A 19175-nucleotide genomic window follows, 5' to 3' on the forward strand; every position below is an offset into this window, starting at 1 on the left:
ACAGATCAAACATGTCTGTTTTTAATTACAGGCAAATGACTTTCAACAACTGCTTTTTCTGTTGTTTTGCTTAGTTTCGGAATTGAAATGTTATATATGTATGGAATGCCAAGTCTGCCGAAATTAAAAATAAATATAAACATAAATAAATATACAAAGAAATGTAAAAAAAAAAAAAGTAGGTTAAATAAATAAATATATAAATAAATATAAATATAAAAGCAAATATATATATATATATATATATATATATATACATTTCCTTATGTATAATTTTTTTTTTTCCACATTTGTTTATTTTTTTCCATATTTATTTATACATTTATTAATTTCTATATTTCTTTATTTTTACATTTATATATTTTTACATTTCTTTCTCCGTAGGGTAATGAGGAGGGCGTGGTTTACCTCAGACATAGCAATCGAGCTCAGAGTAGGCGAGCGAAGCATTGAGGCCTCAGTGACACCTTGTGGTGTGCCCGAAATACAAGAAGCCTGATGATGAGTCTGTATATAGTGGGATGAATGACTTGGATGGGCATCAAGGCCAAAATCTTATATCACGGGTTAAGTCATATAATATCACCGTAACTGTACTGTGTGACCTGGATAGGCTACTCTTTATTCCGTACATGGCCGTAGAACATCGTCTGGTCTGGATTTGAAAAATGTCCTTTGCTGGCAAACATGAACAGCAACATCTTCAAAATAGAATGAGGCATCGTTTACTGTAGAATATTTTGTCGCATTACGTCACTTCTCGTGTGGACAGAGTCCCTGTTATCAGATCTTTTGAAGATGTTGCTGTTCATGTTTGCCAGCACAGGACATTTAACAAATCCATACCAGACGATGTTCTACGGCCATGTACGGAATAAAGAGTAGCCTATCCAGGTCACACAGTACAGTTATGGTGATATTATATGACTTAACCCGTGATATAAGATTTTAGCCATAATGCCCATCCGTCATTCATCCCACTATATACAGACTCGTCATTAGGCTACACTTCTTGTATTTCGGGCACACCACAAGGTGTCACTGAGGCCTCAACGCTTCGCTCACCTACTCTGAGCTCGATTGCTATGTCTGAGGTAAACCACGCCCTCCTCATTACCCTACGGACAAAGAAATGTAAAAATATGTAAATGTGGAAATAAAGAAATGTAGAAATTAATAAATGTGGAAAATAACAAATATGGAAATAAATAAATAAATAAATAAATAAAAGAAAAAAATAAATGTGGAAAAAAATATAAATAAATAAGGAAATGTATAAATAATTATTTATTTATTATTTATTATTAATTATTTATTTATTATTATTTATTATTTACTTTTCTATTTATTTATTTATTTATTTATGCTTTTTTTTTTTTTACATTTCTTTGTATATTCATTTATGTATTTATTTATTTTTAAATAAATACAGCTTCGGCATTCCATAGAAAAAGATGATATTGGCCATGTGTTCTACTAAACACATCCACACATTCGTGAAAGACACACCCCAAAGCGGAGGATTTCTGGCATTTTGAGCAGCACTGAGCGGATTTCTGTCGCAGCAATGTATACGCACCGTTAAACATGTTTGACAACGCGCGCTCAGCAGCACCTATCATTTACTAAAGACCTGCTATCGGAAATGAAGACATAAGATTGGCTGGCACTGCTGTTAATCGTTCCCAAAGTTTAGAGGACAGACTGATTCCAGAGAGAATGGAGTTTTGGAATCTTGCCACGTGACAAGCAACAAGCGCAAAAGACAGAAAAGCACTGAAAGAGTTTTAAATAGGCTTCTGAATTTTTATTGCACAAGACTGCACGTAAGTTTTAATATTTGCTCGATTATCGTACTTGCTGTAAGCGTGTTTTAAATTCGAATTAGTGTAGGGCTTGTTTTTGTTCCGGAGTGCTACTATTTAACTTTTGCACGAATAATAAAACATTGTTTATTGAAAAGCGTTATTGAAAACGAAAAATGCGTTTCTGAATGTTTTTGCCCCTCAATTTTCTCTTTCATTTTAAGATGCGAAATCGAAATTATTTTTAAATCAGACCGACAAACACAAACATAGTGGACTTGTTTTCCTATTTAGTTTTTGTCAAAGAAGCATGTAAAACTCAACTGTGACTAAATAGAATATTTTGGTTCACATAGTAGCCTAATAAATTACATTTTCAACATGACCATATACTTCACAATTAGCCTAATCAATTATTTTAGGAGCATTCGAAAATAGTAAAATAATCATAATACACAATCGTTTCCATTCCGTGCCGATCCGGGCCATCTTTGGTATGGTTATGGTTTCATTTTCCACTGTAGGGCTGATAACGGCCGCTCTTTGGAATGTAAGATAAAAGCGTCATGGTAATGCAACGGTTTACTGATGATATGAGATTGACCGCACAAGAAAAAAAAAAAAAAAAAAAAAAAAAAAAACTTTAAAATTAAAGTAAAATATTCTAATTTAAATAAACGTGGCAAAAACTTTAACAGAAGTTTTCATTAAACCTTTTACAGAAAAACACTTATTTTACAGGTATTCCCTGAATTATTACAATAAAACATCTTCACTGCAAAACATAATCCTAAAAAATGACGGTCAAATGACTTTCAGCAACGGCTGCCAAACAAAGTCTGTAAAATAAATGTAAAATATCCTGATTTAAATAAACAAAACAGTTTTACAGGTATATTCTAAATTGTTACTAACAAAACACATTCAATGTAAAATGTGAATCTCTTGCATTTAACCAGAAAAAGCACACATGAATGAATTAATGTAACTATATATTACTGTCTATGTCACGTTTACTTTATTTTGCTATCCTCACTTAAATAAATGAACTATAGTGTCCTGCACCCACTAGTAAAAAAAATATCAAAAATATGTGTGGTGTAAATTGGTGTGACTATATGTATAGTCATTATATATATTATGTTATATATGTATATAGTATTATGTACACACATTATATATATATAATGTGTGTGTTGGAAGTAAAAACTGAGGCAAGTCTGCTAATCTGTTGAAATGTGGTCATTAAAATACATTACAAATTTGTTGTATGGTTGCTGCCTGTTTTATTTTAAAATAGCTTTGTCTCAGTTTTTCATCATTTATCACTCTGAACTATCATGTTATTCATCTAAGTAACATATTGTCATCTCTAGGTCATACTGAATGGCGGATTGTTTTCACAAACAAGTGCTGATCTGTTTGCACTGGCAGTTTAGCTAGTATGTCAGAGAAGCGAGGAAAGGACTGTTCCTCTAAGATGAGTCTTCCAGAGAAACAAAGGTAAGACTATATCTGTTTTCAGAGAAGCATTTTTAAATATTAAAGTTTAAGTTTTTTTTTTTTTTTTAATGAACAGCCTTTTCAACAAGGAATGATTGTCATGACAAATGCTGTGCAAAACTTCAATATAGAATTTCCTATTAATTTTTTTAGATCGTTGCAGGTTAAAAACAGCTTTACACTATTTAATATTTAATATAAAGGAACTTTTATATTATATATCAGATAAATATGTTTATCATGTGCCCCTCTGAAATGCTTGAATTCCGAGCTTGGAATTTTGGCCCAAACCCCGAGTACTCCCCCGGGTTGTGGTAAAAATAGATAGATCTAAAAGTGAGGAGGGGTGGAGAGGAATGCTGATAAACTCTCACGAAAACAAAGTCTGCATTGGTTGAGTTTATTAACTGAATGCTCTCCACTTGTACTAATTTGGTTAATTATCTGAACCTGCTCCTCCAAAACTTTGTTAATAAAACATAATTTAAAACAATACTGACGAAAGTGTTTATTATACAAACACTGTGTTAGTGTTTCATTTTAATCACTTAAGGTTTTGAGAAATTATTACTTGTAAGTATACATATTTAACACTTTATGGTGATTAATCCCACACACCCAGTGTATTTATTTAATGTTGATTTAATGTAAATATTGTAAATACTTATTTTAAAATGGTAATGCAGATGAAATTTAAAACATAAACTCATAGATATTTTTTGAAAACCAAGAGACTATGAATTTATTTGAACATGTATTGAAATTTTAACATAATTAAATAAAACAGCTATGTTATTCTCCAGTGTAATAACATCTTAACACTGTTTGGTATGAAAATACACATTCATTATGATTTAATTTCTTTATAAATAAATAAATCTTTACTGAGTTTCAAACAAGTTCATTTTTTGTAACTATGTAGAAAAATGACTCAATAGCAGTCTGTTTATCAAACAAAGAAACATTCCTTAAAGGTGCCATCGAACGTTTTTTTACAAGATGTAATATAAGTCTAAGGTGTCCCCTGTATGTGTCTATGAAGTTTCAGCTTAAAATACCCCATAGATTTTTTTTAATTAATTTTTTTAACTGCCTATTTTGGAGCATAATTAGAAATGCGCCGATTTAGGCTGCGGCCCCTTTAATTGCTCGTGCTCTCCCACATTTAACAGTACATTAGCAACATGCTAACGAAACATTTAGAAAGACTATTTACAAATATCACTAAAAATATCATGTAATCATGGATCATGTCAGTTATTATTGCTCCATCTGCCATTTTTCGCTTTTGTCCTTGCTTGCTTACCTAGTCTGATGATTCAGCTGTGCACAGATCCAGACGTTAATACTGGCTGCCCTTGTCTAATGCCTTGATCATGGGCTGGCATATGCAAATATTGGGGTCATACATATTAATGATCCCGACTGTTACGTAACGTTATGTTGAGATTCGCCTGTTCTTCGAAGGTCTTTTAAACAAATGAGATTTATATAAGAAGGAGGAAACAATGGTGTTTGAGACTCACTGGATGTCATTTCCATGTACTGAACTCTTGTTATTCAACTATGCCGAGGTAAATTCAATTTTCAATTCAATGGCACCTTTAAGTTGTCCTTGTTACTATCCATACATGTTGAGATGCTTTGTCAAATAATCTGTATGGACATTTTCCATATAAGTTGACTCAAAGTATGAGATTATTGTCGACCACAATGGAGAACTTGAGCACATCTGCTTTGATTTGTCCAGTGGCCAGAAGATAGGGCTGCTTGTCTTCCACCTCTGAGAGATGGTCCTCCAAACTTCTGCAGGACTGATTAATAATAACAATGTAAAAATTACTTAAATACATTTAAAAATCACAACATAGTCAATTTACCACAGATTTAGACTTCTTAAAAGCAAATTACGGGGTGCCACACAAGAAAATATTATTTCAAGAACAATTAATTTGATTAACGTCTGCTTTCTCGTTTGCATGCCATTTCAAAACACCAGAATTAACCTGTTGTTACGGGATGAAAGATATAAACGGTCTTATATAGGTTGGGAACCCTATTAACGATACTTTCGCCAAATACAAATGAACTAGCTAAGTTTAACTATCCAAATCCTGACAGTTCCAAAATGACGCATAATGACGGTATCACACAGAAAATGCTGAAACTGCTACATTATTTAACAAAACGATTAAATTAGCACAAGGAAAATGAACGTCACTAACGTCTACCTCTTACTTTTTCAAGTAATTTGTAAAGTAACGCATTACTTTTTCAGTTCACAACAAAATATCTAAGTTACTTTTTCACATTTATTGACTGACAGCTCTTCTGTCCCCATGTTGAGAGAAATAAAGGTCAGAGGTGTTGTGTGCGCTGTGTGAACATGATGGTTATCTTAGTTCTAGACTAAATGTGAACATTCATTCACTTTTAATTTTTCATTTACTATTCTCACTTGCACAAAAACATTCAGTATTTCTCAAAATGAATAAAAAACAGTGAAATGCAATCTCAGAATTTTACACAAACCTGTAATAATTAACTATATTAAATGACACAAATTATACTTTATGTATTTAATCTCACTTTATTAACCAAAGTCTTTGTTGCTGACCTTCAATTATCTAATTAAACCATACTAATAAGCAAATATTACTTTAGATTAGATTTAGAAATACGAGCACTGAATATCTGTCTCCTGTATCCTGCTGCCTTTTTTTTTATTATCCAGAATAGCAGCACAGCTGAAAGGTTTGTTTGAGCGGCGCCCTCTACTGTACAGGCATAAATATGCATTTCCTGCATTTCCTATTCATTTTACTTTTGGTGTGAAAGGGCCTTAACATTTGCCAAAAATACAATTTTATTTGTTGTTATTAAAAACAAACAAGCAAGCCCAGCCCAGGTGAGAAAATGTAACATAAAAGTAATGCAACACATTACTTTTCATAAAAAGTAATGAAATAACACAATTAGTTACTTTTTTAGCGAGTAACACAATATTTTAATGCATTACTTTTAAAAGTAACTTTCCCCAACACTGCTCACCCCTTCACTTTCAGTCATGGTGCTGTCCTACGAATTTATATCACACTTTACTTCACGTGCTTCCGCATCTCAGTGATCTCATCTCAATGATGTCACATACGCAGGACCATATATAACATTTTGTAACAGTGCTTCTTTCATGTCTCTCGTACCACAGTGAGGACTCGCACTCTCTTGTTTCATACCTACAAAACTGTGGCATCTTGCATCTCACTTGTCAATTACTGAAAATAGAAATAATAATAAACAGGTCAGATTTTGAAACTGTTTCAACTCAAATAAAATTGTACATGGCAAACAGGGCTTGCCAGTGGCACACAATGGCACAATTAATTAAACACAGTGCTTAGATCCACGTGTTTTTCAGTGAAGGTGTAGGGAACCAGTGCTTTACGTGACTGTTTACCACTTTAGATTCCAATGTAGCTGACCTGATAAGTTTTTAAGACGGTTCAGTTCAGTAAAGTGTTTTTTTCTTTGTTCTTTGTGTCCAACGTGATATCATGAAAATACATGTATTTTTACGTAAAGTGTGGTTCTACCACACGTACATTTACTTACGTTTTCAAACACACAAAAATGTACAATATTGACATTTTTATAGCACTAAAATGTAAAATACTTATGTATCGACAGCAATGAAACGTAAATTATTTACATATCCAAGTGTGAATGTGTATGAATTCTCATGTACTAATAATCGGCATTAATGTTTTGATTCTGTTGTATTCAATTTTCATATCAATATTTCATTTATGTAGCATATTAGCTCAAAATAAATATGAATAATTAATCATAACTAGTTATAATTAATTATTAATATTTTAATCAGTTAATAAAATTAACTTAATGTAATAAAATTAATATTACCATCAATTAACCTGGTGTTCAATGAACACACAGTGTTAATTGTTTATTAATTCTAAGAAATGTTCATTTCCAGGTTATGGGAAATAACTAAAAGCCTGTAGTCAGGACCGACATGAATAGGGACTCCCGTATATGAGCGCAAAACACGGACAACCTTACGTGTGACATGAACAAGACTTTATTAACTAGACTAAACACTTAAACTACTCTAACATTCACACACATACATGCATACAGTTTACCAAGAGAGAGAGAGCTAAAGCAGAGTACAGGAAGCAAGAGGTTACAGCATTGTTGGACATTTCAGCAGATCAACAGCCTTGAGCAAACCATCAGTTTAGTTTTAACAGGCCCTTCTTTAAAAGGGGTAAGGATACTCAATGTATCCGATAATGAGACTAAGTTTGATACTTGCATGTCTCTCCAAGTTGAATTAAAACTGTCCTGATGCAATTTGTGGAGGCTCCTGTTGAATCTTTGCTGATATTGTCTTGATGAAAGAGAACCAGTTGGATTCAGAGGATCTTTGGTGAATGGAAGGTCTAGGCCGAGGCCTGGCACAAGCTTGGGGTTCCTTAGAAGCTTCTAGCTTCTTAAAGCGTCATCTTGACGTCAGCATTTGTCAGTAAAAAAAGAAGAAGAGGAGGAAGAGCAGGAAGAGAGGAGTTTGATCTTGTGTTCAGTGAATATAAGAGGTGAAGATGTCACACCCTCTTAAGGTGTCTGAGTCAATAAGAAGTTGCCCCCTCGGAGGGAAGTTTTACGAGTCTTTGTTCTGTAGCAAGATATTAGCATAAGACACTGGATTGGATGAATGAGAAAAGAACCCTCTAAATTCTTATAATACTAACGTGTCACAGAGTTAGTAACATGTAACATAAATTACCAAATAGGAAATTAAAGTTGGAGTCCGTAGATACCAAACATGCTGCCAATGTGATCTCAGTCAACTATACATTTGCAACTATGGAACATTAATACCAAAATAGTTCAAAAGAGAGAATTAATACATAGAATAAAGCGTATAAAAGGAAAGTCGTGATATGGGAAAATTGGATACATGTTTATACATTTCCCAAGTGGTTATATAGAGAATACATAGGATTGAGAGAGTTTATTTGTCCTTCTCAGAAAGAATGAGTCACTGGTCTCTGCAAAATTGTTCCTGATCGTAAAAGGTCCAAGTATCTGTAACAGGACACCTAGTTCTTCCTGTAGTTTAGCTAGTTTGGGATGCTAGTTGCAGTTTTAGGGGGATGGGTTCACAGAGCTTTGATAAAGTGAGTTCATAGGTAATTCATTAACTATATTGAATAATTTTGTGTGCCTGATTAGTCCAGACGCTACATTTATTAAATGCAGTTTACTCATCTACTTAATATGAAATAACATTTCTGTTCGTGACTTGTACTGCAAAATTGTTTCGGAGGATTACATAATGTTAAACAAGACTACACTTTAAAACCTTAAAATTAATAACATTTCTGTAATTGTTTAACCATTTTGTAATATTTAGTTTGCTGTAAGACACACAAGGCATTTTTCAAATTTGAAAGTTGCGCCCTCTAGAAGCGTTATGACATAGTTTACGCACTGATATCGAATATATATGACTCTCGCCTGCTTTGTCACAGATTGAGAGATGCCGTGTTTCAGTGGATTGACATTTGAAACGAGTGATAGATTTAGGAGTAGGTGTGGGGCAGGGGTTAGGATTAGGGGCGGGGTTAAGATTAGGCAATCAGGTAGCGATTTCAATGACTTCAATAATTTGTCAGGGGGTCGAAATTCGGCACAACACTGGATTCATATTTTCATGGAATAATAACTTAAATTCTGCTCTGTACCCTATAAAAAAAAGTATTACCGCCAGAGAGGATTGCGAATATTATTTTAATATTCTGTATAAAATGGGTATGTTTAGGCTCAGAGTAGGGTTTAGGGATCTAACATTTATTTACAAAATGATAAAAGGGAAATTAGTTGTAAATCTTTATGACATGAAAGATTTGTAAATATTTTTTCACTGTAAAACGTAATAATGCTATGTTAAACGCTGCCAATACGTGCCAATATTGTATGTTTCAGCGCCTATCCAAACATACAAAAAAAAATCTTTGAAAGTTACGTATTAATACCTACGTCTTAACAATGAGACCAGGCTGTTGTGTCATTCGTGAAAGATCTTCAGTGAGTAAACACCATCATCTAACAAAAGGTATTTCAGAAAGAGATAGTTCACCCAAAAATGAAAATTCTGTCATCATTTACTCACACTCAAGTTGTTTATTTTGGGTGTACTATCCCTCTAACATTATAGCATTGCATTAGCTAATTTCTTCCCTGTGGTAAATGTGATGGAACTTCACTGAATAAAACAATAAATCACAGAATATATATAATATTGTTACTAGGGGACATAAATTCACCATTGAAAGACACCTGAGCAACCAAATATAAATCCATCCATCTATAGTTATGAGAAAATTTGTGGATGGCTATACTGGATTTAATCACATTAAATCTATTTTAATGAATCTGAAGTATCTCCTATAGTAAAATGTTTTTCCCCTCTCTGTTCTTTGTGTCATTAGTGTAAGGTCAGGCTCATGGGTGTCCAGCTCTGAGTCTGTGAAGAGTGACCGGTCAATGGAAGGTAAACAACCAGACTTAAGTGAGAAAACACCATCATCTTCCAGGTATTTCATGTGTTTTACATTACATTGCTCTTTTGGCTAATTTCTGTGTTTATTGTGTTTGTTGTACTAGATTCGTAGCTTCAATATAGAGAAGAACTGCACCTGTTAGAATATATTTCATATGTTTCTCCAAAATTATTGACAAAGTATAGTCAATATATACAGTGGAGTTCATATTAAAAATCTAGGATTCAAAGTCAAATCCTGGAAATAAATAGAATGTTGAAACATTTAAAGCAAATATTCTAATAAAGGGAAAAACAAAATCAAAACATTGGTGCATTTACAGTATAGTGTACGTTGCACAATACAATAAATTTAGACTTTGAATAGTGATTTTAAAGTTGAGAATCAATAAGGATTCATTAACAATATGTTCAAATCTAATTATTATAATGTAAGTTCATGTTCATTAAATTTTCATTTTCATTAATACAATTACACAGGAAGGGTGCATAAATTCACTATTGAAAGACAGAACAGGCAAATATATATATATATTATATATATAATAATTTAGCATAGGAAATAAATGGTTTGTAAAGCTTTTTAACAGTTATCACAGTTGAGCCAAAAACCTATGACTAGTTCACCAAATGAATATTAGGCAGGAAGAGGGCCACTTTCAGCCATCTCATGGGATTCTCCATAAAAGTATGCATGCTTCTTTAAAAATAATGTGTCTTAAGTGCTCACGTAATGATGCAAAGTTCTGAGTTACCATTTAGGAACGATGTGAAATGGGAATCTCTTGTATTTAACCAGAAAGAGCACACATGAGTGAATTAATGTAACTATGTGACCTGATCCAGCAAAATGAGTCACAGTGACCCAAATTTCAAAATTGAGTATCAATTGAAAGATGAGACAATAAGCTTTAAAATGATATCCTAGTCAAAGTCATACCTTGAATGGTTTTAAAGATATACCCATTTGAATTATGGTCGTCTGCACTCTTTTTCCAATTGAAAACCTGAGAAAATCACTTTTAAAGTTTTTTGCCTGTTTTTTGTTGATATCTTTCAAAATCCATTGCATTTAGAGGGATAAAATATTTATTTTACAGCTTAATTTGACCAAAGACATTTTTATATATATAAATGCTATTAAACCAGACTGAAGCTCAAATTATTTTAAAGTATTTATTTGAATTAATATTTTATAAGGCACTTTTACAAAGATTTACTAAAATCAGAAAGATTGAACAGAGGTGCTACATTTTTGCTTGAGAGAGAGGGTGTGTGTGTGTGTGTGTGTGTGTGTGTGTGTGCGCGTGTGTGAGTGAGAGAGAGAGAGAGATAGAGAGAGAGAGAGAGAAAGTGAGAGAGGCCATAGACAGACGTATCTCGTAAACAAAATCTTCATCAAATGACAGAAAACACGGCTCTCCATCGTTGAGTTTACACCCTTTACAGCAAAAGGCACGTATTTTGGCTAACTCAACATCTCGATCACCGCTAACTGATTCACAACTAGACATTGAGGAGATCTGCTAGCTTAGTCTGACAGGAGGATGGCTGGACCAATCGCGTGCCTTTCAGTCGAAATGGGGCTTCCCATTGATAAAAATCAGCGTTTATGTCAGTGTGTTTACATTTCAAAGCTTTTTGATTGGTTCTATACAACGTGTAACACCATATTTGGAGAGCAGAGACGTTTCAGGGGACACCCGGAAATGCTCATAAGTGACGAGAGGAGTTGAGAAGTTCATTTCCAGCGAATTTAGTAAAACCATGTCAAATTTAATAGCCATTTAAATACCTTTACTCAATTATCTGGACTACGAAACTTTGGGTTCTTTGAAATTAGCTTAAAAAAAATAGATTTTTTCATTGTTTTTCCACATTATCGGCCCATATCTTAAAATAGAACGTTGCGACTTCTGACTCATTTCACCAGAGCGGGTCACATATGTCACTGCATCAGCAACTACACAGTTACTGCCTCTGAAATAAAGCAACATGCAGCACAACACCAATGTTTTCTGGCTCATCCTGGACTGAAGCACACGCTCTTCTCTTCAGCTCAATGGTGACCCACAAAACAGAAGATACAGAAACCCTTTAAATCCCAACAGAACATTAAACACTAAAAGATCTCTCAAGATCTCAGCATCTTCACTTTATTACAGTCCAGACTTTTTTTCATTTATACTAAAGTTCCTGTTGATAATTAACAGAGGTTTAGATATTGAAGTTTTATTGAAAATAATAATGTTTGAAGTCACCGTTCTGGTGGTCAGTGTTTGCTTTAGTTGGGCCCTTGACTCTTTAACAATATTATTTCTCTGGCTGCTTTAACTGTGTGTTTTTGATACGTGTTTGTTATAACAAAAAAGATGGTCTGATTCACTGATACCTGAGTCTGGTCTCTGACTAAATTGTTTAATATTTGTTTTAATTTCACGTGCCAATACTGCAGTGCTGTGATACTATAACAATTTTATTAAATCATTATGCAGAAAATGTTTTGTAAAGGTCATGCAGACTCACACAGACATCAAGAATCAGCCAATGAATCTCAACAACGGTGACAATAAAAAAAAATTCAGATCAACTCAGAACATCACAAAACAAGCTACTAAAGTCACAAAAAAGCTTAATTGATTGTCAAAATTGTTGAGATTCATATGCTGATTATCGATGTCTCTGTGCTTAAAAAAAGGCATTTTCTGCATAATGACTTAATCAGAATACCAGGTTATCATAATGATTCCACAATATGACAAGGTGACAGAAAATCATTTGAAATGAACAGTTAATATACTCAGAAATTTGACATCATATCACTGATATCAGTGAATCAGGCCACTTCATGATAACTATATCATCAATAAACAACCAAAATCATCTGATCAGAGTTTCTTCTTTTTTGCTATAACAAACGTACATCAGAAACACAGTTAAAGCAGTCAGAGAAAAACTAACATGAAAAAGTCAAGGGTCAAGAGCTCAACTAAAGCAGATGCTGACCTCCATAACGGTGACTTCAACCTTTTTTTTTCAATAAGACATCAACATCTAAACCTCTGTTAATTCTCTATAAGAACCTTTGTATAAAAGAAATAAAGTCTGTAGTAAATGAAGATGAGATCTTGAGAGATCTGTTAGTGTTTAATGTTCTGTTGTTGCCAGTCATTTGAATTAAATCAGGAAATACCTGTAAAATAAGAGTGTTTTTCAGTTTATTTAAATTAGGATATTTTACTTTAATTCTACTGGGTTTTTAATTACTGATTATGTTTGTAATTTTACATAAATTTTTTTGTAATTTAAGAAAACAGAAAAAATACTGTATAAAAATACAGTACATATTTTTTCTTTAAAAAAATATGTGAATTACTGTAATATTTCATTACTTAAAATAACAGCCAAGTTGTTAATTTATATATTTTGTTTGTAATTTTACAGAGTTTTGAGTATAATTTAAAATAAAAGAAAATTACCGTAAAAAAAATCACAGTTATTTTCCATAATATTAGGATTTTTTTTTTACAGTGTTAGTGGAAGATCAGACTCTGGAGTTTTCAGCTCTGTGTCTGTGAAGAGTGACAATTCAATGGAAGCACCACCGAAATTAATTGAGAAAACACCATCAGCTACAAAAAGGTATTTCAGGTGTTTACATTACATTGCTCTGTTAACTAATTTCTGTGTTTATTGTGTTTGTTGTACTGGATTAGTAGCTTCAATATAGAGAAGAACTGCACCTTCTAGAATATATTTCATGTGTTTCTCCAAAATTATTGACAAAGTATAGTCAAAATATACAGTGGAGTTTACATTAAAAATCTGAAGTGCCTTGGAATGTGCAGCTTTATTGGCTGCCATTCATTTGACCATTTTATCATTTAACTGATTTGTTACTGTTTAATTACTGATTATGTTTGTAATTTCTAAAGAAAACTTTCTTTAAAAAATATGTGAATTACTGTAATTTTTCATTAATGTCATAATACTTAAAATAACAGCCGAGTTGTTAATTTACATATGTTGTTTGTAATTTTACAGAGTTTTGAGTATAATTTAAAATAAAAGAAAATGACCGTAAAAAAAAATCAGTTATTTTCCATAAAATTAGGATATTTTTTTTTTACAGTGTTAGTGGAAGATCAGACTCTGAAGTTTTCAGCTCTGTGTCTGCGAAAAGTGACAATTCAATGGAAGCACCACCGAAATTAAGTGAGAAAACACCATCAGCTACCAAAAGGTATTTTGGGTGTTTACATTACAGCTAATTCTTTCTTTTTTCTTTGTTAGATGCAGGAGATTTCTCTAATATTTTGCCTGCAAATTCTGCATTTTATTTCTTAACAGGGTTCAGTATGATACATTAGATTCAGACCTTCACACTCACAGTAACCAAAAGAATTTCAAAGACAATCTTCTGTGGATCTTCCAGGTAGGAAAAAACACATTTTCATAAATGTCTAATTAAAATGTATATTATAACAAACAAATTATTTATTTAACAATTACTTTTCCTTTTAAGGGCCGATTAGAATTTGAATGAAAGAATGAAAGCTAATGAATATGTCTGTTTTTTTATTTTTATAAATATGTATTGATTAAATAGTTTTGACCAAATGTGGATGTAAGATTTGGATAAATTTTGTTGTTGTGTCTCTTTTTTCTTTTTTCTTTTTTTTTTTTTTACATTTACATGTATTCATTTAGCAGACACTTTTATCCAAATGAGGAATACTACAAGCAACTCATCAAAAAGAGGCAAATAAACAAGAGAAGTGCCCGTAATACAAAGTTTCAAACCTCGTTCAGAAAAGTTCAAGCTAGAACAGGGAGGGATTAAGGAAAAGTAATAGTATAGAGATTTTTTTTTTTTTTTTTTCAGTAGGATGCAGTTAAAGGATTAGCTCACTTTCAAATGAAAAGTTTTACTCACCCTGAAGCCATCCTAGGTGTATGTGGCTTTCTTTTTTCTAGGTGTATATGTCTGGCAATGCGTTTGTTTAAAAACAAAATCCATATTTTACAAGTTATAAAGTAAAATATCTAGCTTTTTCCAGACCGCCTTCCGTATTCTGCTTACGAAGAAAGTGTAAAACTCTGGCAGTTCAAAAAGCTTACACTATGTCCATGCCTTCCCTATTCAACTTATGGAAAAAGTGTAACTGACGCGATGCCAGTTTACACTTTTTTCGTAATTTGAAAATAGAAGGTAGTCTGGCAGAAGCCACTTCATAACTTGTTAAATATGGATATTTTTCATTACACAAACGCATCGTTTTGCTTCAGAAGGCCTTAAATTACTACAATGTGTTGTTACAGTAACAGCATGGAATTCAAAAGAACTGTTATTGCACAGAGAAGAGTAAGTAGAATATTTCCAGTTATTAGAAATGAGAAGACTGGTACCCCTACCCCTCCCAACCTGACAGAGGGTGTAAGAGAAGACGTTCTTAGAGAGAGCAGCAGAGGTTGCTGTGTCCTCTGGCTGAATACAGGTCCCAGTCAAGCCCAAGATACTAAAAGCTGACTGAGTAGCAACATCTGGAATGAAGTCAGCTTTGTTGACAGCTGACTGACAATTCCAGAGGTCCACAGAAATAGAGAGATGTACTTGAAGAGTACATAGAATGTATAGAGTAATGTAATAGAGTACATAGTAGATAGAATGCTGGTTAGTAGGATTTCAGTGTCTTTTGTGATGTTAGTGTGTTGAGAGACAACAGGAATGTACTGAAAGCACATGTTAAATGTGGGGAAAGAAAGGGGAAAGGTAGTGGGAGCAGAAAGGGAAAAAAGAAATACTTTAGTGCCTTGTCTGTGTCCTTGCGCAGGTAGACTCGCTGGTCTTTACCTGAGTTGGTCTTCACACAAGGATGCTGAACATTCTGCTGGAGTGGAATGGCTATCTAATAAATATACAGCTTAACAACACTTACAGCTGTGGATGCCTTTACAATTAGCACACCAAAAGCCTATAACACGCAAATGACTGAAATCGAAACTACTGCAGGGACAGTTCACCACTTAAGTGCAATAAGGAGCAATACAAATAAAAAAAATAGGGTCTTTATAGTCGATATCTATTATTCTAATTACGAATTAGTGCAGCCAAAATACAAATAATAATGATAGTAGAAATAGAAATAAGCAGTAAACAAATGAATCATTCCTAGCACAAAATATTCTAAACAGAAACAAGGTATTAAGCAAACACTTACATGCTACTTACGTCTCCACTTACTAATCATTTCCCCCTTTTCTCCACTGACTAATCACTTCTCCTTTTTCTTGCTTTCTAGGACCTTGAGGGCAAAATAATTAAATTTCTGAAAAATGAACTGAAAAAATTTGAGAAAATATTACAAAAAGACAGCACGCAATGCTTTGTGAAGGACTATGATGAGGATAGATGCAGTATCAAGGAAGCAGCTCTTGATCTCACACTCTACTTCCTGAGAAAGATGAAGCAAGATGAAGCTGCTGATACTCTAGAAGGTAAGAGACTTATAACCATCTTTTAAAATGTAGTGAAGAAAATTCTGATAAAAATATTAATATTTATTTTCTGGTGTTTAGATGAGCTGGCCTTCATTCATCCGCTAAAATGTAGCCTAAAGAAGAAGTATCAATGTGTGTTTGAAGGAATTGCAAAGCATGGTGACTCCACTCTTCTGAATAACATCTACACAGATCTCTATGTCACTCAGGGTTGTAGTGAACAGGTCAATACTGAACATGAGGTAAGACAGATTGAAGTTGCTTCCAGGCATCATGAATCACAAGAGATACAGGTTGAATGCAAAAATTTGTTTGAAGCACCTGAACAAGACAAGGAGATCAGAAATGTACTGACAAAAGGAGTTGCTGGCATCGGAAAATCCATCTCTGTGCAAAAGTTTATTCTGGACTGGGCTGAAGGAAAAGAAAATCAAGAAATCAGCTTCATATTACCTCTTCCATTCAGAGAGTTAAACTTAAAAGAGAAAGAAACGCGAAGCTTGATAGACCTTGTAAGTCAGTTTTTCCCAGAGACAAAAAGACTGAACATTACAAGAAGGAATAAATTCAAAGTCCTGTTCATCCTTGATGGATTGGATGAATGTCGCCTTCCTCTAAACTTTGAGGATAATGAGACATGGTGTGATGTTTCATCACCAGCCTCTCTGGATGTTCTCCTAACGAACCTCATAAAGGGAAATCTGCTTCCTTCTGCTCTGATCTGGATCACCACCAGACCAGCAGCTGCCAGTAAAATTCCACCTGAATGTATTGACCGGGTGACAGAGGTCAGAGGATTCAATGATGCACAAAAGGAAGAGTACTTCAAAAAAAGATTCACAGATAAGAATCAGGCCAAAGAAATCATTGATCACATAAAAAAATCAAAGACTCTCTTTATCATGTGCCATATCCCAGTCTTCTGCTGGATTTCAGCCACTGTTCTCCAGAACATTTGGGAGGAAAAAAGAAATAATATAAAAAACAATCGGGCTGATGACTCCTCCAAAACACTGCAGGAATCAAATACTGAAGACACTCCCAAGACACTGACACAGATGTACACACACTTTCTCCGCTTTCAGATTCAGCAGAGCCACCGAAAGTATGATGGAAACTACACACCAGATGTTTCCTGGGATAAAGATGCCATCCTTTCACTGGGGAAACTGGCATTTCATCAGCTGGAAAGAAACAACCTGATCTTCTATGATTCAGACCTGGAAGCCTGTGGTATTGACATCTATAAGGCATCAGTGTACTCAGGCATGTGTACCCAGATCTTTAAGGAGGAAACAGGGATACTTTTTGGTACCATGTACTGCTTTGTTCACTTGAGCATACAAGAGTTTATTGCAGCTCTTTATGCACATCTGTTTCTAGACATCAACAAGAAAAGTGTGTTTGTTCATGAATTTACAGAACAGGAAAACCAAAATGAAACCATGATTTATTTGCTCAAGACTGCAGTGGACAAGGCACTTGAAAGTGACAATGGACACCTGGACCTTTTTCTTCGCTTCCTTCTTGGTTTGTCACTCCAGTCCAATCAACTACTCTTACGAGGTCTGTTGACACACCAAGATGGTATTGACCAAAGCAAAAAAGTAGTAGTTCAGTACATTAAACAGAAATTAGAGGATAATCTGTCTCCAGAGAGATCCATCAATCTGTTCTACTGTCTGAATGAACTGAATGACCAAACTCTGGTGAAAGAGATTCAGACCCACCTTAGAGAAGGAAGTCTGTCATCTGCTGACCTTTCACCTGCCCAGTGGTCTGCTTTGGCCTTTGTGTTGTTGACATCAGAGGAGGAGCTGGAAGAGTTTGAGCTTCAGAAATTCAAGAAATCAGACGAGTGTCTCATTAGATTATCAGCACTTATCAAAACCTCCAAAAGAGCTCTGTAAGTAATTTCATATTTTTTCATGTTTTGCTTTCATATTAAAAAGCCATTTAACTACACTGATCTAAAGTGTGTTTGGGCAACCTTGATCTATAGTGATTCTTAACCATATACCAATATAAAAGTGTATAACTCTTGTATGGTTAAATCATAACATATTTTGTTTATCTTTTTCTTTAAAGAATGCAGTCCATTGGAAGTAGTGTAATGCCAATATTGTATTATATTTACATGTATGTTTTATGTAGATATTTCTGTTTTCAGCAAATCAAGCTTATCAGTTAGCTGCAGAAGAAGCACATCATGTTATTATAAAACACATTAATTCATTGATATTTCCACTCCAATATGCAATTTTCTTCAACTTTGGCTATGAAGTACATTTACTCTTACAAAACCTCAAATGCTCAAAACATTATTCCCAAGATAATCCACCTTAAGACGCTCATCAAGATGATAGAAAAAACGTACATTGTTTTATTCAAGTAAGTAAATTTAATATAGGGCATTTAATAAAGCATTTAATAAAGGGTAATCCAAATACGTAATCAGTAATCAGGAAAGAGGTCATAAACACATGCAAACAATCACTAGGCAGGAAACAGGTAATCCAGAAAACAGACAAAGAGTCATAACCATGGAACAGGAAACCAGAAGAACGCTCAGAAATGCTGAGTTAACGCATATAAGGTTTCACAAAGAGTGAATAGATACACAGGGTTTATATAGGCAGAAATCCAGGGGGGAGGTAGAGCAGACGCAGACCCAGGGTTAGGACAGAGAGCCAGGTCTGTGAAGTGGAAGCAGGTTTGGAGACTGAGGCAGATCTGGGAGCTAGGGCAGAGCAGGCTGGGCAGGTGGACAGGGCAGGGCT

The 19175-nt window shown here is 33.9% G+C and overlaps 1 protein-coding gene across 4 annotated transcripts in view; it reads left to right on the forward strand.

Annotated features, from left to right (window-relative positions):
* Positions 1-1504: 1504 nt before the first annotated feature.
* Positions 1505-19175, forward strand: part of LOC125263538 (protein NLRC5-like) — a 45823-nt gene continuing 28152 nt past the window's right edge. For all 4 annotated transcript variants that reach the window (XR_007183840.1, XM_048182550.1, XM_048182551.1 and 1 more), the window contains exons 1-8: positions 1505-1826; positions 3182-3308; positions 9824-9928; positions 13426-13536; positions 14027-14137; positions 14245-14329; positions 16197-16392; positions 16474-18301. Coding sequence is in view for 3 of the 4 variants with exons in the window: in XM_048182550.1 (XP_048038507.1) it covers positions 3250-3308; positions 9824-9928; positions 13426-13536; positions 14027-14137; positions 14245-14329; positions 16197-16392; positions 16474-18301 (2495 nt within the window). In the remaining variant the exon portion in view is untranslated. The remainder of the gene's footprint in view (positions 1827-3181; positions 3309-9823; positions 9929-13425; positions 13537-14026; positions 14138-14244; positions 14330-16196; positions 16393-16473; positions 18302-19175) is intronic.

This window comes from Megalobrama amblycephala, linkage group LG2, assembly GCF_018812025.1.
Source record: "Megalobrama amblycephala isolate DHTTF-2021 linkage group LG2, ASM1881202v1, whole genome shotgun sequence".
NCBI lineage: Eukaryota > Metazoa > Chordata > Actinopteri > Cypriniformes > Xenocyprididae > Megalobrama > Megalobrama amblycephala.